This window comes from Schistocerca serialis, chromosome 2 (genome assembly GCF_023864345.2).
Source record: "Schistocerca serialis cubense isolate TAMUIC-IGC-003099 chromosome 2, iqSchSeri2.2, whole genome shotgun sequence".
Taxonomy (NCBI): Eukaryota; Metazoa; Arthropoda; class Insecta; order Orthoptera; family Acrididae; genus Schistocerca; species Schistocerca serialis.
The window spans coordinates 760,460,238-760,486,007 of record NC_064639.1 but is presented as its reverse complement, the minus strand read 5'-3'; the positions used below and the strand labels follow the sequence as shown (position 1 = coordinate 760,486,007).

Below are 25,770 nucleotides of genomic sequence, written 5' to 3'. Positions count from 1 at the left end.
TATTATCTCAGTTGCTTTCATATAATTTCATACACAATATGCTATATTTCAAGCTGAAATTTATGAAAAGGAATTCCTTTATTAATCGATAAGAACTAGTTCTCAATGTACAGTTAAAATTATTTTTTTTAGAAACATTTGAAATTACGAATTATTTGCACACTAAAAATTTCTATTATTGATTTCACAAACCTGTACTGTTTACTAAGTTTATTTCTGGATTCATTTCTGAAATACTAATCAAAATTAATAATGTAACGAAAACTTGTAGGAATTCATATTTTTGTAATGTGAAAAATCAAAATACTGTATGATATACTAAAATGTGAGAAAATTCTGTGGAAATTTACATAAATTTTGCAACAACAATCTTCCAATTTATTCAGTTCAAACCAACCATGAGGAACTGATGTTAGATTTTCAGCTTTGAGAATCAGACCCCTAGACAAGAACAACTGGAGCCATCTCAACATGAAAGTTTATTGTAATCTTTGCTCCTCTCAAATCTTCATATAAAAGACTTTGCTTATTAATTACTCAGACCGGGCACTGTTTAATGTGGACGGTACATGGAAGAAGGAAGGAGAGAGAATATTACAACACATATACCAAAGCAGTCTCATGCAGATATGTCAGCATTTCCAATTTGCATAACTGTACTAGGAAACTAATACAACAAAACCATAAAGCAAACAGCAGTTAACTTGAAGCTATGTACTGCAGAAGGGGAAGGTCTGGGACTGTAAGATGATAAGAGCCATTTAACATAAAGTTGTTTCCTTTTTAATTATGACTAATTGTATAACAGAGAATCTGTGTTTGTTGTACATTTGCTGATATCTCCAAAATGAGTTATTCCATAATTGCCCATTTCCATCTGCACCTCCACAGATACTGAAATCACGAACACTAACATTTGTCAATCATCGGAGTTTGCTCAGGAAACAAACACTACTTACCATCATTTTATGACTGCTGATTCTCCAGTCAGTTTAAATCTGCGTGAAGATTGGTGCACTGAGGCAGAATTTGGATAGAGATGTTTATGTAAGAATAAATGTAATTCAAGCTTTCTACATCTATTTCTTACAACATTTAAAACCACTGATATTTAGTAAATATTACAAATCACAATATATTCGTGTTACTGTCACTATTATTTTTCTCCTCATCTTCTTATTCACCTTACTTTACAGACACAAAATGAACTGTTGGAGACTACATGATGAAAACACATACACAATAAAACCAGAAGTGCTACATGTTAGGCCCACAAATACATTTGGCAAGCAGATTAAGGAAATATTTCAATCAAATGAATTTCTAGCCCTTACAATCTGTTAAGAAACCCAGTACAGAATAAAATATTAAATAAGGTTCAATAGAGAATGGTCTGATTCTTATGAAGAGAAATGGATTGGTAACCATTTATGTTTGTGCCGAGTGCTGCTGGCACATTAATAAAACCATTGCTACCTGGAACTAGCTTTCTTCCTGGTGGTGGTGCAACTACAACTTCTATTTCTTGAAAGTCTTTCAATCTCCGTATGTCTTTATCCTTACGGAGAACTGTGTCTGGAAGCTTACGTAACCTCAACACTTGGGTAGCATTCACACCCAATTCATCACAGCACACACGTAAAAGTTTGTTGTATGTTAGCTCACTGTGTGGCAGCTCAATTTCTATGAAATCCAGTTCACCACTATTTGCAACACGGGCTTTGAGCACCAATTCTGGAAAAATAAATATGTAAATGCTTGTAATCATTAATTAAACAAGATTTTCATGTTTGAGGCACCACTTTATGTAAGCATACTGCATCCAATCACCTTCAAAATGCACCTGTAACTGTTATTTTCACAACTTTCATCAATTTTCACACTTTTTAATCTGTATATCTAGCAAAATCAGATCTTCTGTAAAAAAAATAAAAATTTCTAAAATTACCTACAGATTTTACATTTATTGAAAGTTATAGAGAATGTACCTCCGGCACTGTTTTACAGGGGAGTTTAAATAAGATTGTCAATATGTTTACAGCTGCAACTGAATGAAAAAATAGTAAAATGCAAATCATGGTCACAGCTTTCTTACAACTTTTGCATTTTAACTTATGGCCTCAATATTTAGAATACAAAACATCTTTTCTGGAAGTGTTTTTTTCTCTCTCTCTCTCTCTCTCTCTCTCTCTCTCTCTCTCTCTCTCTCTCTTGGTGGCTTACCACTACCTTTCAACACTGAATGGACCCATAGTACAAGGACTGCTTCTAAATTTTGTGTCCTTGTGGGAGCAGGAGTAGGAGCACATCGATTAGCCAATTTCAACATGTGGTCATTTTTTAGGACTTCTTTATGTAACACACTTGCATGTGTATGGGAAATTCAACATATCTTCTTTATTTCTTAATATTTCTACACCAAATTTTGATCACCTTCAAAGTATTCTCCATTGACCACAACACACTCCTTCAAATGATCCTTCTCTTTTTCAAAACAGTTTTTAAATTTACTTATCGGGATGTTCTTTATGCCTTCCAGAGATTTTTGTTTTACCTCCTCCACAGTGGCAAAACACTTTCCTTTCATGTCCCTTTTGAGTCAGGGTAACACAAAGAAATCACATGGGGCTAGATCTGATAAGTAGGAGGTGGGAGGGAGGGCTGTGGTGGGGGTGGACGATCGGTGTCATACTGTTTTTGCTCAAAAACTGCTTCACGCAGAGGGCAGTTTGGGCCAGCGCGCTGTCATGATGGAAGAACCAATCGCCTATGCGCCAAAGATCTGCCCTTTTCTTCTGGATACTATCCCTCAATCTTTTCAAAGCCTCCACGTAGAACTCCTGGTTGACAGTTTGACCTGGGGAAACAAACTCCATGTGCACAACACCTCTGCAAACAAAGAAACAAATGAGCATTGACTTGATGTTGACTTCACTTGGTGAGCTTTTTTGGTACGAGGAGAGCCACTTGTCTTCCACTGGCTTGATTGCTGCTTTGTTTTGGGGTCGTACCCATAGCACCATGATTCATCACCAGTAATCACCTTGGAAAAAAAATTCATGGTCCTCTTTGAGCCGATTTTGAAGCTCAAAACATGCCTGAAGTTGACACTCCCTTTACTCATCTGTGAGAAGGTGAGGGACAAATCTGGCTGCAACCCTTCTCATGTGAACATCTTCAAATAAAATCTTCTGAATTGAACTCCATGATATTTCAGACATCTCACAGAGTTCATCAATGGTTAGGCATCGGTCTTCTCGAATGAGGGCATTGATTTTGGCAACGTTTTCATCACTTCTTGATGTTGAGTGGAGTCCTGAATGGGGTTGGTCTTCAACTGACATTTCTGCCTTTTTAAAATGTGAAAACCACTCAAAGACTCTGGTCTTACTTAGGGCAGCATCTCCATAAGCAGTCTTAAGCATTATTACGACAGTTTCCGCAGCAGATTTCCCCAACAGGAAACCAAGTTTCACAGCCACACGTTGCTCTTGACAATCTGCCATCATGTTTTTGCCGAAATGGAAAAAGTTGTTTTACTAAAAAAACTCTTATGGGTGAACCAACACACTCACAGCCACCCACCTTCGCACACTGACTCGGGTGGTGTAACCATAATGGATACATGGTTGAACAATAGGTTCCCCCACCCCCTCCCCCTCCCCACGCAGCCCAGTTCCCGTTACTTTTGCATCCCCCTTGTACATATTTTCTCCAATCTTCTATGTAACATCCTTACATGTTTACACATTTTCTCTACTTTTTCACAATGACGTACACTCTGTCATATGCCAAGATAGTAAAAACTTTTCCATTCTAGCAACCAACATGCTATCACTGGAGAAATAATATCCTTGCGTGGTTCTCTTCACTTCCAAAAAGAAGAAGAAAGTCCTGGGTGCTAGATTTGGTGAATAAGAAGGCATATGTGGTACAATTTCTTAGCCTAAGTGTGAAAGTACCTTGAGTGGAGTGAATGGATGCTTTGTAAGGCAGACCAAATGCAATCATTACTGATTTCTTCTGCTTCATTTCAGGATCCATGAAACTTCCTGACAGATTAAAACTGTGTGCCGGACCGAGACTCGAACTCGGGACCTTTGCCTTTCACGGGCAAGTGCTCTACCATTCTCATTCGGGTTCAATGATCGGTCAGAATATTTGGCTGACACCAGAGTCCAAGTCAATGAGTTATGAAACTTGCACTGTTTTTCTGCAAGGTCACTACTGTACCACTGCCAAGCAGCTGGTGTGTATGAAGACACTGAAAAACAATTGTGTATTGAAGAAACTGAGGGGAAAAAAAGACAAAAGTTGGGAACGAGAACCAATTCCCAGTTGATATCATGCTATCCTGCTGTTAATGCCAGTCACTTTTTGAGTCCTAGTATTGCTGCAGCTGTCAAAAGGCTGCCCTTTTTTCCCCGTATGTGTTTAGTTTCATAGTGTTTCATGACTATTTATAATAGACTGTGATAACTGTCCCTTTCTTACATATTTAATAAGGATGACACCTTGAATCCCAAATGACAGACAGCATAACCTTCCCATAAAAGATGGGTGGGGGGGTGTTTGTATTTTCATAGTTTGTTCCAACATTTTCCCCACTGTGATAAGATGTCTGGAAAACTCTTCTTCCTTGTTCTTACACATTTTCAACATTTTTTTGCTGATGTCATGTTGCTCCCTTTGAATAGACATGGTAAATTAGGGACCCACTGGAGCAACATGTTTCTCATCTTTAGTTCAACATGCAGGACCCTACACTAATATGAACTACTCCGTCAACTATCTGGATGGTAATATACCTGTCAGAAAACAGCAAAGTTTCCATGTTTTGTGATGGTTCTTCGTTCCTCAATCATAGATGATCTGCTACTTTTCAGTGTGTTTTCCAAACATGTGAAAAGTTTTCCTCTTCATCACAGTCTCATAAGCTGGAACATTATCCACACACATTATCACTATTTCATTATGAATTTACGCCACCAGTTTCCCTTCAACCTTCCAAATGCAAATGATGAGTCTTTTCACATGCCTTGCTTCTTTGTTCCAGCAATGTCGCAAAGAAGTGCAACTCAGATAGAGTTGCGCAAACAAAAGAAAAACACACTGTGCTTCCCATGCATATTCAGATACTCACACCTATTCCCCAACATAGGTATGAATTTTGTTAACACCTCTTGTATATATGGCTTTGAAATCAAAGATTTAAATATAGATTTGACACTAAGTGTGGTTTCCAATATTATGAATTATTCACATTTTACTGTGATCTCAACTAATTCAATCACAGTATTACTAAGCCAATGTTTACAGTGTATGTGAAAATTTGTTATCTGCAGAAATTTGTTCCATCTCGCATATTTAAACATTCAAGGGTGATTTAAAAAGTTCTCTGAATCACCATGAGACGTCAGCACTAGCGCAACGACTTGTTCACGTGATATTTGTTGGACTGTTGCCTGTAAACACGTGCCACATCAGTGCTCTTTGAAGAGAGCTGTGGCGGTGACGTGGCTCTGTTGTTCCTGCTTGGTGATTTGCAAAGACACGAAAAAAAAAAAAATTAGTATTAGGGCAGTGATTAAGTACTTCATAAAGAAAGGTACGAAAGCAAAGGACATTCATGCCGATTTCCAGAATACACTGGGGGACTCTGCTCCTTCATATTCAACTGTTCCCAAGTGGACAAATTAATTTAAATTTCGTTGGGAGAGCTTAGATGATGATCCGCACAGCGGTCAGCTGAGATCTGTCACTACTCCAGAAATCATTGCAAAAGTGCACAAAATGGTCATGGAGTATCACTGATTGAAAATGCATGAAACTGCTCACGCTTATCAGATGTCATCTGAAAGGTATTTCACATTTTAACTGAAGAATTAGAAATGCAAAAATTATTTGCAAGATGGGTGCCGCGGCTGGATCAAAAACGCATGAGAATGGACATATGGGAACAATGTTTGGCTTGCTTTTGGAGAAATGAACACAATTTTTTGTGCTGGTTTGTGACCACAGATGAAACTTGGGTTCACTACTATACCCTATAGACAAAACAACAGTCAAAGCAATGGAAACATGCTGATAGAATCTAAGTTGTTAAAAAAAGGGCATTCGGTCAGGAAACGGCAAACTGTAAAAGGTTGATGATAATGAGAACAAAGTGGTGGGGCAACACCACTTAACAAATGGCCGGCAGTGCCCAATACGCAACCTAGCTAAAATGATTTTCTTGTGGCGAGAAGGCCGAGAGGAGGTCGGCCAAGCTGCTGGGAGAGGTTTAATTCCCTGAAGCTTGTTTCCATGAAAGGCTTGTTTCCAGTGGTAATGCCAAAGTGACACCACCTGCTGACGGATGGCAACATAGGGGTCATTGTAAGGAATGGAAAGACTAGCATCCTTGGAAGTAGCCTTGTTTCCTGTCACACTGACATAACCAGTGACCACATAAACATCCCAGCAGCTCCATCAAGAGTGACTGAGTGAAAGCTTTCCTGGACCTGTTGCACTAGGGATGGATGGTGCACAGTGCACACAGGCTCTGAGAGGCACTGACAGAGTCAGAGCAAATGACATAACTGAAAATCCTGTGCCACCAGAGTTACTGTGTGGCCTGATACAGAGCGAAGAGTTCCGCTGCAAATATTGAGCAGTGTTCCGGAAGCCGATACTGAAATCATCAGGGCCAATAACAAAGGCACACCCGACACCACAGTCTGTCAGAGCCATCAATGTACACAAAAGTATTATCACAAAGTTACGTGTGAAGGTTGAAAACTTGCGGCAATAGAGCAATTGATTGATTGATTAATTGAGAGGGTTTATGGGGCAAATGGCGAGGTTCTCAGTCCTGCAATTCCGAAGTTCCTCACAGAAGAAAGAGGGTCCGCTAATAACGGACGGATCCAGTCAGGGGAGTCAAACTATAAAATAATGAAGTTAAAACACACACATTAAATGTATAAAAGGTGAGGCCAAATCTAAAAACTGGAAAAACAGAGTGGCCTTTACATGGGAGAATGGTCATGGGGCCCCAGACTGAGAAGACATTAAGAGAGGTCCCAACCACAACCACCCTGTACCTGCTCCAGGAGGAAAGCAAAACTTTATATCTGGAAATAAAAACCACTTTCATGGAGGAAACTGAGGACTAGTTCAACCATCCGTGAATTGTCTGCTAATATTAAAATGAAGGAATCTGGAAGACTATTCTTGGCACAACGGGTCAAAAGAAGCGGACATTCCACCAATATGTGGGATACCGTCAGTCTGGCTCCACAACCACATTATGTGGGTGGTGCATTAGGTATGACAATGGGCCTGGTATGACCAATACGTAAACGGCATAAAACAGTGGACTCATTCTGAGAGGAGTGGAGGGAAGAGTGTTAAACTGCAGCAGACTCCTTGATTGTGTGGAATTTATTACTGTGAGCAGCAGCACACCAGATGTCATTCCACTTTTGGGCAAAGAGAAATTTGACAGTTATCCGCATACCCACAACTGGAATCATGAAAGTGAATGGGAGGTAAGTATCTGCTTCTCTAGCCAAACAGTCAGCCAGGATGTCATCATGACTTGGGACCCAGAGAAAGACAACTGAGCATGTGGCATGGCCAAGGGCGGAGAGAAGGTCATGGGTAGAAGAGACCAAAGGATGACGAGAGTAGCATTGGTCAATAGCCTGCAGGGTGCTAATTTGAGTTGGTACAAATTTAAACACTGTGGAGGTAGGCCTGAGAAACAAAACGGAGGGTTCTGTGAATGGCAAGATCTGCTGTGCACACACTACATGATCCCAGCAATAAATTGTGTTCTAAGCCAATAGGAGAGGTAAGAGTGTATCCCACCTTATCTATTGTCTTAGAACCATCAGTGTAGAAGATGGTGGCACCCTGGAACTCTGCAAGGATGGCATGCAAAAGAGACCGGGAAATCATGGGCACGAAAGAGACCTTAGGACCCTGGAATAGGTCGGTCCTAATCCGTGGTCAAGGCACCATAAAAGGGGGGAGTGTGGGAGGAAATACATGGGACGCATTCCAGTGAGTGGAGATTCCGACAGACAGGACTGAAGTGCATTCCAATCGGAAATCCCACCTGTGGGTGGTTGTCACGAGGGAGACATCCCTCGTTTGTGAAGAGGACAGGGTACACGGGATGATCAGGAAATTGGCAAATAGCAATTGTGTAAGAAACAAAAGATGGCTTCATTGTATTTGTAGAGGGGGAATCCCCATTTGTGCGAGGAGACTCAACAGGCCTAGAGCGAAAGGCACCAATAGCCACACACACCCGACAATGGTGAACAGGATCAAGTATTTGCAGAATTGAAGCTCAGCTCTTGAGCCCGTAAACCTACCATAATCTGTCTGGACGAGGCCAGAGCACAGTCAAGATGGAGAAGAGTTGTATGGCCTGCATCCCAATATGTGTGGACCAAAAGGTGGAGAGCGTTAAGATTCCACATGCATGTAGTCTTTAGGTGGTGAATATGGGGCAGGCGCATCAGCTTTTCATCAAAGATAAGGCCCAAGACAAGGGACTGTGCTACAATATTGAGGAGTTGATCGCCTAAATGAAGTTCTGGATCAGGGTGTACTGTGGGTCTACGACAAAACTGCATAAACCGCGTTTTAGAGGGAGAAAACTGGAAGCCATGGGAGTGGCCCACACAGAGGCCCATCGGATGGCACCTTGGAGCTGGTGCTCAGCACATGCTACCGACTGGGAGCTGCAACAGATGCAAAAATCATTGACACACAACGCTGGGGTAACCACAGGCCCAACAGAGGTAAAAAAAGCCATTGATTCTATGACGAAGAGTGTGACACTTAACACAGAACCCTGTGGGATATCTTTTTCCTGAAGAGAAGAGCCAGTAAGATAAAAATTCATGGATAAAAATCTGAAGGGGGCTACAGAAGCCTCAGTTATGGAGCGGAACTGAAATGTGATGGCACCAAGCCATTTCGTATGCCTTGTGTAGGTCAAAGAATATCGTAACAAGGTGCCAGCGGTTAGTAGAAGCCTGTCGGATTGCTGTTTCCACTCTGAGTAAATGGTCAGTTGGAGATCGTCCTTCCCAGAAGGGATGGAAGGTCCAAGGCGTCTGAAGCTAACCATCGTCTTGAGCAGTTTACAAAGTACATCCTTCAGGCTAATCGGGTGGTAGCTGTAGAGGTATGTTGGGTTCTTCCCGAACTTATAGACGGGAATAACTATACTGTCTCGCCATCGCAATGGGAAAGCACCAGTGAACCAAATGCGGTTGAAGACCCTGAGGAGATGTTGCCTCTGGGCAATGTCCAAGGGTCGGAGAATCTGGTTGTGGGTGGAATCCAGGGCCAGGCGCTGTGTCACATGACGAGGTAAGAATCTGCAAGAATTCCCATTCAGGGAAGAATTTATTATAAGGGTCAGTGTAGTGTAGGTTGAAACAAAGGCTGGCTCTGTTCAACTCGGCATTTCTGCCAGAGAAAGGGTAGCAGGATAGAAAGAGGAAGCCGAGGCCATCGCATGCTCTGCAAGGACCAATGGACCCGTGCACAGAGCATCTTGGAGCTTAAGTCCCTAGCCCAGAAGGCTACAGAGCTTGGACCAAATCTGCGATGAAAAGGCATATGTCCCCAGGGAGGAAACTTAGCGCTCCCAGCATTCCTTTTTACTCAGCTTAATACGGTAACGAACCTTAGCATGGAGATGCTTAAAAGCAAGGACATTAATCTGTGAAGTGTGTTGTTTAAATTACTGCAGCAACCGTCGGCAGTCCTGGACAGCAACTGCTACGTCCTTGGTCCACCCACGGTACCGGTCGACGATGACGGGGACCTGAGGATAGCAGGACAGCAGTGCCGGCAGCATGGAGAATAGTGGCAGAGACATCTTGCATGACCGCATCAATGCAATTCGAGAGGGAGGTGTCGAAGTGCACAGCAGATATATATAAAGGCCAATTGGCTCTGTGGAATGCCCAACATGGGGGTCCTGTCTGCCTGAGTCAGCAGGGGAACAATAGAATCACCAGAAAGCAGTCACCGTCACAAAGATAATCATGGGATGACCAATGTAGAAAAGTTACGAGAGCAGGAGAGGAGATCATGAGATCGATAGTAGTAAAGGTGCCATGAGCGGCACGTAAGTGGGTAACGGAACCATCATTGAGAATACACAAATCAAAGTCTGTACAAAATGGTCAATTAGGAGGACCCACCCTGTTGATGTGGCACTCCCCCCACAGTGGGTGGTGGGCACTCAAGTCTCCAAGGAGGAGGAACAGGGGAAGGAGCTGCCGTATTAAGGTAGACAGTTAAACATATGGTAGTGGCCTACCTGGAGGGAGGTAGACATAGCAAACGGTGATTGCCAGGGTCATTTGCACTCTAACCACTATTGCTTCCAGGTTGGTACAAAGGGGGATGCAGTTACTAATGACATCAGGGTGAACCAAAGTGCAGATCCCGGCAGATGCTACCCCAGAGCTGGTGCGGTTCCGATAGAATGCCCGATAACCACGAATATTGCAGAGTGGTCATCATGGAATTGTGTTTCTTGAAGAGGAAGACAGAATGCAGAATAGGAGGAAACAAAATATTGTACTTCCGCCAGGTGATGATAGTAATTGTTGCAGTTCCACAGGATGATCATGTGGTGAGAGTTCAGGTTAGACACAAAGAAGCCGAGAGCAGGTCATGTCACTCGGTCAGTGGTCATCACCAAGGATGGGGTGACATCCATAAATAAGACATCAGACTCAGGTTGTGAGGGGGGAGAAGGCATCTGCAAGAACTGGAACCGAAAGAGAGCATGCAACCTTGTGGCGTACAGATGGTGCATCTTGTGGCTGAGTTGTATTAGAAGGCTTCTGGTCTGACAGATGCTGTGGAGAGCAGTCCCGGTGGGGAGTCCCATCACTGGCAGGGGCTGAAGAAGGGGGGGGGGGGGGGGAGACACTTCTTCAGCTGGGGAGGTCACGGGAACTGCAGGGAAAGGGGAGGGGAGGATGGGACAGGGCTGGTGTCAGGAAGAGGTAGGAGGAGGAAAAGATGTAACAAAGGCAGAAGTTGAAGAAAGTGACACTGAAAGCAGTCTCTCTCATTTTTGGTAAGCCCCAGCATAATACAGACGATTCTGGGACTTGTACTCTTGAATCTTCTTTTCTCTCTTGTAAGCAGGGCAATCCAACAAGTGAGAGGAGTGGTGGTCGTGACAATTGACGCACACAGGTGGCGGAACACTGAGGCTTCCCTCATGGAGTGGGTGTCCAGCCACCACACAGAGGGTCTGTTGTACAGCAGGAAGACCTACGCTCAAAACGCAAGCAACGAAAGAACTCATGGGTCGTGAGGGAGGGAAGAGGAATCCATGTCGTAAACACTAGGGAGGGTGTAGTTCCCCAAATGGCTCACACTAAAACAGAAAATTTAGAAGTGGAGGTTAAACATCAAGCAGGGAGCTAAACACCAAAAAGGATGAAAGAGAACAGGCACAAGGAACAGAATAGCAAGCAAAACAGGGAACCTGGTGGATAGCCAGATTGATATATATCAGAACACCGAGAAAGGGGAAGAGGGGGCAACAGTGAAGGAGCGAGGATAGGGAGAGATGGTCAGGGTGAAGGAAAGGCAGCCAGAGAAGGAAGAATGGACTGCAACAGCTCAGGTCCCCCCTTGTCCGCCACGCACGAACTCATGACAGAACCACAGGTCTCCTGGGGGTGGCGATAGAGTGAGTCTGGAGTAGTGTCCTTCAGAAGGAAATGAAGTCCAAGGGGAACACGGACCGCCACACAAAGCCAAGGTGGAAGGTGGTGAAGGGTTCACACTCATCGGGAAAGTGGCAGGTAATGTGAAGTTACACTGCCGCAACAATAGCCGAGAGCGAACTCCAGGAGGTAATAGAGAGGAGGGATGCACCCCATACTTGCAGTCAAAGGAGTCTTTGAAGAAGGAGGCATTGGATGGGTGGCCAGGCATTGCAGACAAATGGCATGGTACCCACATAGCAGAATATCACGTCGGTTTGACAGCGATAGTTCAGCAGCTTCTGCATAGAGACTCTCAACCAGTAAAAGGCACCAGTGGTCAAATGGATGCCACAATGGTGGGTTGTATTCAAATGGCATAAGATGGATAGATGTGCAGCTGCATAAACGAAACTCCCATGGTCTAGTTTTGAACGGACAAGTGTTCAGTACAAACACTCTCCAGGAAGTACCGCTGAGGATCTGTAGGACATTGAGGGACCGGGTACAATGGGCACCTAGGTAAGACATGAGAGAAGACCAAGAAAGTTTCCTATCAAGCATAAGCCCCAGGAATTTCATAGTTTCAGTGAATGGAAGGGCAACAGGTACAAGATGAAAAAATGGTGGAAGAAACCCATTGTACCATCTAAATTCATACAAACAGTTTTGTCTGTGTAAAAGTGAAAGCTACTGTCGATGCTCCACGAGTAAATACAATCAGGACTTTGCTGAAGATGTCACTCAAGGAGGCAAGTCCACAGAGAATCTGCAATAGACCACAAAATCGTCAACAAAAAGGGAGTCGGTGATGCCTTATGAGAGACAGACCATAATAGGGTTAATGGCGTAGCAAAGAGGACGACACTTAGGACAGAACTCTGAGGCACACCATTTTCCTGGATAAAGGTGTCCAACAAGGCAGAACCCACATGTACCTTGAAAACCCGATCTTTTAAAAATTCCTGAAGGAAATGGGGCAGGTGGTCTCAAAAGCCCCACATGTAGAAACTGCAGAGGATACCAGCCCTCCGGTAGGTATTGTGGGCTTTCTCCAAATCAAAAAAACACAACCAGTCTAGTATTTCTGCAGGAAACCATTAATGACATTGCTGGACAAAGTGATGACATGGTCAACTGCAGTACAGTGCACTCAAAATCCACACAGTTAATTGGGAGACTCAAGCCACCATACCAGCCAGGCACAAATCATACGTTTCATCACCTTGCAAACACAGCTGGTGAGAGAAATGGGGCGGTAGCTAGAAGAAAGATATTTGTTCTTACCGGGCTTAGGTATAGGATTGACCGTGGCTTCATGCCAGCATCTGGGAAATGTGTCCTCTGTCTAGAAGCGACCACACATATGAAGGAGAGAGCTAGAGAAAGGTGCTGCAACATCTGAATGTGAACATTGTCCAGCCCTGGGGCAGAGTATTGAGATGAAGTGAGAGCACGATCTAGCATCCTCATAGTGAAAGCGGCATTTAGCACTCGCGATTCTAAGAGGAGAAGGGTATTGGCCGAGCTTCCTCCACTCGAAATCTACGCAAAATAATGGACCAAGGCGATGGAGATGGCAACAGCATCCACTATGACATTCCCTACTGTAGTCGGGTCAGAAACTATGGAATGGACCTTGGTCCCAGACACCATCAGAGGTTGGCCCACAAAACGGAAGAGGGAGTGGGACTGTTAAAAGAACTAGTAAAGAAAGGCCATCTATTGTTTTCACTACCCCGAAGACTGCAACGACACTGTGCACACAACCGTTTATAATGAATGCAATTCACCATTGTAGGAAGACAGTTAAACGTGTGGAGAGCGTGTGTGTGTGCGCGAGCTGTGTCGCAGGATGCCTCAGTCTGCCAAGTGAAAGGGACACAGTGCAGTAAAGATGAAGTGCGAGGAATGGAACATTCTGTGGCATTATTAACAACATTTGTAAGGTATCACAACTCGGGAAATGTTCGTCAAAGGTCACCAGGAGGAGTAAAGCCTCTAGTTGGCCTTATAAAACTTGTATTTGGGTTTGCATGTAAGTAGTGTACAAGTCAGCAAATGGATAGCACACGGGAAATCGCCAGTTGAGTACATTTCAGAGAGAAGAGACCATGCAAGACAATGGGCAAGCTGGACAATGCAGAATGAGAGGTACGAATGGAAATAGGTGTGTGTGGAGTCTAAAAGGAACATGGTTGCTCCAGTGTTAAAGCAGATAAGGTGATGTTGGCTGAGAAAGTCAGCCAAGAGGGCACCACTCTGATAAGTTCTGGAAGAGCCCCAAAGGGGATGGTGCAAAGTAAAATCACTAAGCAGCACAAAGGGGTGAGGGAGTTGACCAATAAGTTGGAAGACGTCTGCCATGGTAACACTGAGTGATGGAGGGATGTAGATGGTACAAAGAGAAAGGGTGAAGCAAGGAAGGAAAACGTGTGGACTGCAACAGCTTACAGCCGGGGTTCAGTTAGACAGTTTGACTACGAATGCCATCCTTGATGAGCAGCACGATTTGTCCACGAGATGGGATGGCATCCTTGAGGGGAAGGTCAAAGCAGACCGGAAAGAAATGTGAGAGGTCAGAGCAGTCATGAGGACTCAATTTTATTTCCCAGGGGCAGAGAACAAGCGGACACTGTGATTCCAAGAGCAGCTATAATTCCTCCTTGTTGGCTCTAAGGCCACAAACCTTCCCTTGGAGGAGAGTCATAACAGAGAAAGGGGTCAAAGGAAAAATGGAGCATCACCTCAGCAGTTGCCCAGTGCCAGCCTTCGAAGACACTCTGCTACAGGGCACAGAGGCAACACAGAGGTCAGTCAGGTGAGGGTATGATGCAGCGACACAGTTGAAGATGATATCCGTGTCGGCAAAGGAGATCACTTGCCTCTGTTTGATCTCTTGGAGCCTTTGCAGTTGGCAGATGGAGATTCAGATGTTTGTTGGGTGGAGGGGCGTAAAAAGTCTTTGCGGGAGTATTCTTTCCATCCTGCCTGAACTGCTGGTTGTTTAGCAAGTGGTTTCACTGTGTAAGGCGAACATTTGGTGGCTTGTTGCACAACTGGAGGAGGAGGAGATGGGATGCTACTGTGACACTGGGTGATTTTACAACCAAAGTGCTGAATATGAGTTTGCAAACCTGCTTGGCCATGTCGTTCATGGAGCCAGGTTTAGTGAGAATGGTGCTGTAAGTGACAGATGGTGAACCACAGGGCTGCCAACTACTTACAAGTGACAGGGTAAGGCATTTTTTCCTTCACCCAGATCTCCTCGATGGCCCACTCATTGAGGCACATGCAACAATCTCAGGAGGAGGCTGCATAGTTGCCATTGCATTTCATACAGCAGGGAGGAGGTGGGCAATCACCCTCGTGAGCATCCCAACAGCAAGTAACGCATTTGAGTGTGTTTTGGCAGGACATTCAGGTGTGGTTGTAATGATGACACTGGTTGCAAGGCATCAGGTTCGGAATGTACAGTCAGACTGTGATGGCTTCATAGCCTGCCTTGATCTATGATGGAAGCAATACTCTATCAAATGTGAGAAAAAAAAAAAAGGAGTGCTTGTGGGCACTAAATATGCATCAACCTTCTTCATCACATTATGGACTGCAGTGATGTGCTGATCAGAGAGGTAAGTTTGGATTTCTGCCTGTGTCAGACCATTGAGCAGCCTAGTGCAAATAGCACCATGCTAAGAATTTAGCATTTGATGGGCCTTGACACAAACAGGGTACCCGTGGAGGAAAGAAGTGGCAAGCAATTTTTGTGCCTCAGAATCACAATCAGTCTGCAAAAACTAAGTGCCACTGCGTAAATGACAGCAGGACTTCACAGCCACAAATTGCATCAACATCTTTCTGAATAATAAATGGATTAACTGTAGCAAAGGACAGACCGTCTTCGGTATGTGACACCACGAGGAAGAAGGTGCAGCTAAGAGGGTCTTTCAATTGTCAGCCTCATTCCGTTTACGTTTAGTAGACATAGAATGAGAAGATGATTGGCTCACTGCGAGAAAATCCCTACGATTGTCAGTCTCTCTAATGGTTGCTCCCTGCAACTGGGACCCCCCCCCCCCCCCTCTCCTCCTCAGAGGGCCAATCTCAGGTGATTGCTCCTGACGGAGCGACCAATTGGCAATTTTGGAAGGTAACAGCTCAGACATCATCTCTCCCTGGACCTGGCCTGTATCAGGGAGTTCGTAAAATCCCCACCTGTCAACCCGAGGCTGGGAATTACGTGGTATCCATCACTCCATCACCTGTTACACATCAAACATTTGGGCCGGCCTTCAGGAGCACACAGGACACAGGGAGGAAGAAGAAAAAGCGGAACCTCGAACGCCGAAGTGGAGGAAGGATGGGGGGGGGGGGGGGGGGGGGGGGAACAAACAGTGCAGGAACTGTTCTGGTGTCAGAGCACTGAAATTCAGGACATATTCCCAAAAGTATCTCAGACATGTTCCCCAAGGGAGGGGAAAAAGAACAGCAGGACAGACAGACATGGAGGACGGAGTGCTGCAAAGGCTGGGGCCCTGTGGTAGCCAAGCTTGACATACCAAACAGAGGTGAGCTGCCCTGGATGGGAGTTAAGACGCGATGCGGAAAGCACGCTCACCATTTTGAAGAAACATTTTCCAGATTGGTTAGTTGATTTGGAGGAGGGGACCAAACAGCGAGGTCATCAGTCCCATCGGATGGGGGAAGAAATTCGGCCGTGCCCTTTCAAAGGAACAATCCCAGCATTTTCCTGGAGCGATTTAGGGAAATCACGGAAAACCTAAATCAAGATGGCCAGATGCGGGTTTGAACCGTCATTCTCTCAAATGCAAGTCCAGTGTGCTAACCATAGCACAACATCGCTCAATCTTTTTCCAGGAGAGAGGTGCCCCACCAAACCTGCAAGCAGTCAATGAGGCCAAAACGCCCTATCAACAAATTAATTCTGATTACTGTCCATAGTCAGGCCTGCGTCTTTAGCTGAGTGGTCAGCAAGGCAGACTGCCATACAGGTGAGTCAGGTTCGATTCCTGGTACTGCCAGGGGTTTTTGCATGTTGGGAGGACCGGTAAAGGATGTACTCAGTGTCATGACGCCAACTGAGGAGCTACTGGACCAAAAAGTAGTGGTTCCAGGGTCACGAAACCCAACAATGACCAGGAGAGCAGTGTACTGAGTCTGTATCCCTCCTTACCACATCTCATGTCGCTACTGCCAGAGGATGACTTGGCAGTCGTTCACACCCGATTGACCCATCAGAGCCAGAATACAGAACCAATGTTCATAGTGAATGTGTTTGAAATCAGTTTCATTATAAAATTTACAACAGTGGTTGTCTGTTCACTGTAAGGAGGTTCTTTTTTTTTCCGCCACCACAACAGATGAAATTTTGCAACTCTGGGAATTCTTGCACTGACACTGCAGTATATCTAGATGCTTGTGAGCTCTGTGATCAGCAACAGGGATTTGTTTCTTACGCTAAACACAAGGCACAACAAGTTCGTAAAAAATATGTGCAACATATTTAGTCAGATGAAGGTAGTTAGAGACAAGTACAGATTTTCATACTCAAATTGTCCTTGCAAATCCTTTAGTCTCTGCAGGAATACAATAAACCCACTTAATTTTATTACATGGTTATCATTCACTGAAACGAGTGGAATAGCATTAGATGTAAAGACGACATAGGCCAGTTCACTTCTTCCAGCCATTTGTGTGTTTTAAATCACTTCCCCAAATCAATTTAGGCAAATACTGAGAATTTTCGTATCATCAGGTCATAGCCAATCTGATACTCTTTAGGGTCATTCCACATCAAATCACCCAATAAAAAATAAATTTTACACCCACCTCCTTAGATTTTCATGAAATTTGGCTCAAATGGTTCTAATACTATCCTGACAACACCTGCAAAATTTTTTTGCTGTATCTCTTATAGTTTTTTTTATAAATTTTTTAAGTTTTTATGTTTTGCATTTTCCGAACCTTCCGAAATGGTAAATTTAATTTGTATTCAAAACTTTAAAATTGCTTATCTTAGAAACTCTTCTAGATAACATCATGAATTTTTGTAGCAAGTTTATTTATTATAAATATTTGAAGATAAAAATGGTACTATTAAAATATATTAATATTTTCCATGAAAAAAAATATATATGTATTTTTTTCTTTTCTTTTTTTTTAACGGATGTTTTGTTTTATAAGAATTGCAATATCTAGAGTCTCAGACCTGATAGAATGCTCAAATTTGTATTAATTTACTCTTAAACATATAGGCTACTTGATAAAACAAAAATAATGATGGCTTTTTAACATGTTTATTAATCATAGTAGATTACATTAGAATTATGTACAAACATAGTGTACTTACGACACATATGTATAACCCAACTGATTGCTTGAAACATTGAATTTTTTGAGTAATTTTGTCTTTTTAATAAACATTAATGCTGATTCAACTTGTTTTTCCACTTCATCCAAGAGCTTTCAGTTCTTTTGATACAGTCTTTATTGAAGTAATACATTCTTCCAGTGCCGCTTGATTGAGGTGCGTCTACTACACAGACTATGTGCTCCAAAGGCACTATGCAAGAATCTTCTCTTTCAGGCCAATAAAATGATGCAGCTGGTCCTGAAGGATGTAGAAATAGAATTTCTGCATCTTCTTCATCATTGAATATTGTTTTTACCAGTCCAAAGTACCAGTTACTATCATAATTTACAGCCACATAGCTATTTATGGATGGTTCAACACGAATCCAATCAGAAGATGAATGGAAAGAAAAGAGTAAGGAGGGTTTTACACCATCTGCAGTCCTTCTAATTTCAAGGTTTTTTGTTGGAAGTGGTTTGAAGTTATGAAAACTTGTTGTTCCGGGAATGGTTCGGGTTGCTGAAAAACGGTTTTCTAGTTTTAACCGTAGCAAATCAGCTTCTTTTTTGTCAATAAAGTGAAAATGAACACACATCGATTACTGTCATTATTTGTTCTTTGTCTGAAAGCTGTAGACTAGCTTTCCTTAAAATTCTTTTAATAGTTCTTCCTAGGCCATCACAAATTGACTTCCCATGACTTGTTGCAAAAAAAGTGTGTTGGGCCTTCAAATTAAAGTCTCTCAAGTGTTCAGTCAAATTTTTAAAACTGTTTCTATTTTTGTACTGCCCAGCACAACCATCTGTAAAGTAGTGAACTGAGTCAATGTCAGTGTGATGTGATGACAGCCACTTTGTAATTTGTTTTTGTACAAAGTTAACAAAACCAGTATCACGTTCTTGGTCATCACTAATAAAACATTGGTTGGAAACAAAAACATTGTTTTCCTCATTTCTTAGAAAAACTCCAACTATTCCAGTGGTAACTTTGGATCTCATTTTGTATAACAAAGGAATAATTTTCACTGAAACCCATCACAATAATTGCTGTTTTGGGTGGTGGGTCTTCTTTCAATCTTTTAAAGGCTGCTGATTGGGATTTTGCTATAAACGAGTGCGGGGTGAGCTTTTCCAATGACCTAACCAATAAAGAAATGTAATCTTCAACACTGATAGACTGTTTGATCATTTCTGCCCTGTCTGTGTTAACCCACTGACTGATTACAATTTCTTCTTCTAAATCATAATCTTCACTTAGTTTTTCAGGTAAGTACTCAGTGCAGTATTTGCAGTACAGCTGTCGCAATGACGTAGCATGCAGTTTTGGTCTTCCGTGTTGCACACAAGCATCTTAATTAGGTCTTTATAAGATTCTTCAATTTTCACAGCATCCAGTAATAGTTTAACATTCTGGTGGATACTGCATACACATACAGTGTGTGTGTGCGCCTGCAGCACCAGCAAGGATACACGATTTAGGTCTCAAGAAACAAAATTTTGAAAATCCTACTTCTACCTCGGGATTCTCCCATTAGAAAGAATAATAGAGTTCTCTCAAGTTACACAAAATGAGTCTTTTTTGCATGTACACATTTTTTTGAACACTTACTTTGTCTTTTGTTCCAGGTAGCACTCTGGAACTTTCATCCTTTTCATAAAAATCTGTTACAAGTCTTACTGTATTTTCAGAAAGAGTTTTACCTTTTTTTGGACCAGGAGTTTCCAAACTACCCTTTTCAGATTTTAGCTTTCTAGCTTGTCGCACCATGTACTCACTTACATTAAATTCTTTCACCACTTTATTTTGACTCCGAGAATCTGGAGCCAAGGTCAGAATCTGGATTTTTCTAGACCTCCCAACAGATGAAATCTTCTCTTTCATAAGAGAAATCATTACATCAAAATCCTTTGCTTTCTCAACCACACTTGTATCTTCTTCGACATCATCAGAACTTGGTGCATCATATTTTAATGCTTTTGAAACCGCCTTTTTTGCAGTCTTTTCAATACTGCTAACCTTCCTTTTAAAATAAGACCCTTTACTTTGTTCTGACAAGCCATGAAGCTCTATCGGTGTTAAACCTAAATTATCAAGAGCAATGTTTGTTTGTACGAGGGATTCATTTCTGAATTCCTGTGATTCTAATTCAACCATGACTTCATCTGTTTCACTTTCATTGACTTCAACTCTTAATTTTTCCTCACAAAAGTTACGGCATGTTGAGCAAAACTTTTGTCCAGGTTTTATGCTAATATTTTTTGTCAGTAATTGTTTAGAAAGATCCAAGCCTACACTTCGCAATGATTTTTTGATGGGCTTTTTGTGTTTTTTTAGTGGGTCTACACATGTTGTTTGATACTTTTCAAAAACGTTTAAAAAGTAGTAGCTGTGGTATGAACATATATTCTTAAATTCACACAGATTAATTCCAGATCATAAGTGGATCAAATCTTTTTCTTCCTCGCTCAATTCAGATACCGGCTGTAACTTTTTTGAAGGTGTGTAGGTTGTTTGGAAACAGTCAGATTTTTTAAATAACCCTACACTACAGGTTTGAATATCTGACATACTGATTTCACTTTTGGTTTGATTACTGTTCTGGTTACTTTTATAGGATATTGGAAAAGAATCTCTGTAAACTAAGTAACAGTGCTTACTGAAAGTTCAAATAAACTTAATAAAATACTATCCAAGCACTATTTAACACTGTAATAATTTTTTACTTCAAAACACAGGAGTAACAAAACAAAATCCAAGCGTACATTGTTACTTGAAGAAGACAAAAACTTATTTTCGGTGTCTAAGTCACTTGGTACTTTTTATTTTTAAAATATAATTAATATTATTTTAAAAATTAGGTAACTATTAAACAGGTTAAAAAGCCAACATAATTTTTCTTTTATCTAATAGCCTATACAATTAAGAGCATTTTAAAACAAATTTGACTTTCTATCAGGTCTGAGACTCTAGATATTGCAGTTTTTGTAAAACTGAACATCCGTTAGCTAAAAAAAAAAAAACTTGTAAATTTTTATTCATTTGAAAAGTTTTAATATATCTTTATGGTAATTTTTTTAACATTTAGATATAATACACAAACTTATTCCAAAATTTCATACTGATATCTTGAGTATTCTTTAATATACAAATTTTTTTAGTTGTGAGGACACGTTTAAGTTAAGATTTCCGACTGCTGAAACAACGCCAAATCTAAAAACTTTAAAAATTTATTAAAAAAAAAAAATTATCAGAGAAAGAGCAAAAAAATTTTACAAGTGCTTTCAGGATGATAAAAAAAGTAATTGTACCAAGTTTCATCAAAATCTGACATGGTTGGTGTCAAGGCCTGGGTGACTTGACATGGAATGACCCTTTACTGCCTGGGTTCCTAAAATTTTTAAAGTGAAAATCCTAATAATATAAGCTCATAATTATTATTTTATACCTCATGTTTCATTGTTCCATATCTTTTCTTTTAATGAATTGTGGGCATGTTAAAACACTTTTCCTATTTCCATTTAAGGAAATACGGAAGCGTCCGATCCCACCCGTCTGCTTTGACCCATGACGTCACAAATATGGCGGAAACAAAAACACACACTTTCCACAAGAAGCCTAATTACACTAACGGGACAAGCGCGGGAAATGGGGTGTTTTGGGTGGGGGGGGGCAAACTAAATACAAACAAATTTAGACGCCTTGTGTAGCTACAACGTGTAAGTGAAGACAGCCATGCATGAATACCCACCCACCTCCCCAGGGGTCGTAACCCCTGCAACCCATAGAAGATAAAGATGCTTCAGTAGCTGATTAGTGTTTTTTGTCTTTTTTTAAAAAAAAAGATCTCACGGGATAGAACGAACAGATCAGAAAGATAAATATAATAAACTAAAACAGAAATTCGAGGAAACAGATAATTAAAATAAGTAATAAGTATTTAAAAAAAAACAAAAGAGGGCTCACGAGATAGAACGAACAGATCAGAAAAGTAAATAAAGTAAGATAAAACAGAACTGGAGACAGCCACACTCAAACCAAACTCCGCGCCATCATGACGTCACACACGACAACACCCTTACGTCACGGGTCAAAGCCGACGCGTTGGATCGGACGCTTCTGTCAACCCCCATTTAATAATGTTTTACAGCATTATCCTACCCTGAGACAAGCTGCCACTGAGGAATAAATGTATGTTAAATGGGGCAGTGTAACAGGGATGATGTGTCAGAGCCCATTCTAGAACCTCCTGCAGAGAGTTGGGTTTAGAATGTCCTGAACAAGCGCTTCCAAGTATGAGGTCTCCTTAGTACTGAATCAGCTAATGCTGGTATGAGATTGTTGTCAGAATACAACAATAACATTCATGTGTAATACTGGAACGAGAAATAATTTACACTGTCCATCACTCCTCTATAGTGTGGCAAAGAAAGGCGTGAGGCATTCAGCCATAGAAATCTTTGACCATCAACCCATTGTCAAAAAATTTAATATATAATAAAATTAACTTCAAACAATAAGTAGGATCATATCTGCTTGACAAACTGCTATGCCACACAAAGAATTCCTGAAAGTGTGCATGTGGATGTGCGTGTGGAGAGAGAGAGAGAGAGAGAGAGAGAGAGAGAGAGAGAGAGAGAGAGAGAGAGAATCACTGTGTGTTAAAAAAATAATTTACAATATTTACAATCACCTTCAGGAATCATGTAAGTAATCAGCATGATGAATATTTTCCACTGTTGTACTTAAATTGTAGCATTGTCTCATTCCATATCATAATGAGAGATCCGAATTATGATCTATGAAACAGCTAAATAACTCTGCCATGTGGCTTGATGGCTCAGTACACTGTTGTCTAACTACAAATCCAAAGGGTCGGAGATCATTCTTCAATCAATTCTAGAGTATTTTTCCTGTCCACTAACCACTCTTTCATCTCTGGCTCATTAATGTGAAAATCGCAAGTTGCACTGGGTTGGAGATCACGTTAAACTATAGGTCCCCTGTAACTGGCTGGGTACGTCAGTTCACAGGCCAAAGCCAAGAGTATACTACCTCCAAAAGAAGCTGACTTAGTAAAGAACTGTAGCTTCAAACCAACCTTCAGGTTAAGAGTCACATAACAGAAACATAAAAAGGAATACATTTTGTGGACTTACATTTGTTCGCAGTAACAAATATCAGTGCGCAAAAATCTTTCATTTCAGTTTATATGTTTTCAGTTGCATGCACATTATAAATTCTTTTTGTAATTATCACTTGTCCATACAGCAAACTACTTAAGGATTCTAATGGAGTAGCTATAGGAGCAGACAACGTGCTGCTCCGTTGGATGATTGAAACAGGAACATGCCTTACAAAATGTTGCAGAACATTGTGGACTAACACAGCAAGAAACCTCAGATTCTATTGTATCAACATCCAACAACAACCTTTATTTGCATATGCTATTGACAACTGCAACACTGTAAAATGATATGCAGCCATCTGAAGATAAGCATAATGGCCAAATACCTGTCATGGCAACAAAGTAAAGCTTGTTAAATGTATTTATGTCTTGTTTTAGCCCCCCCCCCCCCCCAAGAATCTTTAACACGACAGTTGTTAAAAATCATGGTTAGCAAGCTGCTATAGCATTTCTATTTTTCAACATATACTCCACATAACACTACACAGTGTAGTTCTCTTTGCATCATATATTAAGATTTCTTCCCCCTCCAATTCCTAAACACTTTGCACAACCTTCTTGCTATTACTACCAGGATCAATGCTACCAAATACTGTCTTCAGGTGCATTACCCCAATAGAATAAATGGTTGAGAAAGCAGACTATCTTGTCTTGTCTACATGTGAACACAGTAACATTATGCGGCTACATTCCAATTAGATTATCAATGGGATGACCCAATTTTTAGCAAATTATGCATCTCAGTTCCAAGAAACATTGGTATAACCATTACCATCTATTTGTGGTATTTTGATATCACTGTCTTTTGTTTGGAATTACATTTTGTGAGAGCTGATTTAAGATCAAAAGAGAGTCTGCTGTAAACCAAAGGTAGCCTGTTCTGGAATTCTCTTCATGTAGTCTATTATGTCTCACAATTGCAAATTTATCTTAATGTCAGTGTCATTGACAAACGTAACTATGCAGAGATATATATTTCATGTCTGAAATGTGAACTTCAAACTTAATCATTTAGCTGTCAAAATGGAAACAGATATAAATTGTTTTTGTCATGATACCATTACTGACAAACATGTTGACAACTGCTGCAAAATCTAACATGTGTTTAAACAACAGTAGGGCCTAACTTAATACCAAAAATAGTCAGTCACCCTAATGATTTCTTTCACAACTATGTCGTTCATAAGCATAACTCCTAACAATAATATAATTTGCGTTTACATCTTAATGCATTTCTAGCAACCTTTGGCAAAAACAGAACCCAAATTGAAAGGCGAAAAAATGTGTCCTTAATATTATGGCAGATGTAAATCTTACCATCACAGATTGCACCACTATGCTGGGCAGACTTTGAAACAGCTGCATGCACTGGCACACTCGAATTTGAAAGCCCGGAGTCTGCAGCAGGAGGCTTCCTTGAATTCATGGTGATAAGCGTTGGGTTCTTCAGATAATTGGGTACTATTGGTAGCTGTTGGGTGGAATCTTGGGCATCAGTATTAGACGGCGTTTCCAATAGTTTACGAATTTCTGCGCTACTACATAAAGCTGCAGGTAGTTCGCCCTTGTTTGTCAAAATGTTCTTGTCAGCTCCATTTGCGAGCAACAGAAGTACTATATCTTTGTGACCTCTTTTGGCAGCCCAATGCAATGCTGTCCTAACCAAGAAACAGATAAGGAAATATCAAATACTGTTACGTCAACATTGACAGTTGTAACCTCACTGGGAAATAACATCTTACCAGCCGTTGATTTTATGTCGTGCGTTAACATCTAGGGTGCCATTACTCAGAAGCAGATCTACTGTTTCTATGTCACCTATACAGGATGCTTCCCTCAATGACTCTTCTCGCAAAGAATCATGCTGCACATTTTTCACTAGTTCAGTGTTATGATTTTCCGCTGTATGACTAGCATTCATCACATACACACAGCGACTCAAGTCACACAACACCTACTGTTGCAGCAGCTGCACTAAATTTCTCCCCCGATTTTTCTTTCACAGATCTTGCCAACCTCTACCTACTACAGCATCCTCAGAGAAAAAAGATCGCCGACAGGTTTTGTCGATAGGATTTGCTAAAGGCGAGAATTCATTATAATTCGTACAAATTAATGATCATATTTTAACAGTAACATACGATATCTCACAAATAAACTGTGACATTTATTAGCAGACCACGCATTGTCACATCTGCGTGATTGTGGGCTCATTAGCTTTATTTCGAGCGGCAGAAACCAGACGTTTGTGTCATTACCCTACGGTTTAACAAGGTAAACCATTTGCTATGTAAGATTTTTATTGTATAAAAACATGGAAACGATGATCAAACTTAATTATTAAATCTTAGTAATTGTCAAAAAACTCGCGCGAACAAGGACTGAATATCACATACAGCGGCTTACGTCTGTCATTTACAATCGACTCTCGATAATTTTACACTCGATAATTGGAAACTCTCAAT

The 25,770-nt window shown here is 41.4% G+C and overlaps 1 protein-coding gene across 2 annotated transcripts; it reads right to left on the bottom strand.

Moving 5' to 3' along the window:
* Nucleotides 1–760: 760 nt before the first annotated feature.
* Nucleotides 761–25,333, bottom strand: LOC126457967 (ankyrin repeat domain-containing protein 40-like). 2 transcript variants are annotated; one of them, XM_050094725.1, is made up of 3 exons: nt 25,048–25,333; nt 24,623–24,963; nt 761–1,734 (listed from the first exon to the last, which is right to left on the bottom strand). In XM_050094725.1, exons 1-3 carry the CDS (start codon nt 25,224–25,226, stop codon nt 1,379–1,381), a joined length of 876 nt encoding a protein of 291 aa, XP_049950682.1. In that variant the 5' UTR covers nt 25,227–25,333; the 3' UTR covers nt 761–1,378. The 2 variants fall into 2 exon arrangements, with proteins under 2 accessions (XP_049950682.1, XP_049950683.1); XM_050094726.1 differs by having other exon boundaries at nt 24,623–24,958; nt 25,048–25,224.
* Nucleotides 25,334–25,770: the final 437 nt, after the last annotated feature.

Coding starts and splice junctions, on each gene's coding strand:
- LOC126457967 (XM_050094725.1), bottom strand. CDS start 25,226: ATGAATGCTAGTCATACAGCGGAAAATCATAACACTGAACTAGTGAAA. Junction 24,964..25,047: donor CGACATAAAATCAACGGCTG/GTAAGATGTTAT, acceptor TTTCTTGGTTAG/GACAGCATTGCATTGGGCTG. Junction 1,735..24,622: donor TAGTGGTGCAATCTGTGATG/GTAAGATTTACA, acceptor TTATTTTTCCAG/AATTGGTGCTCAAAGCCCGT.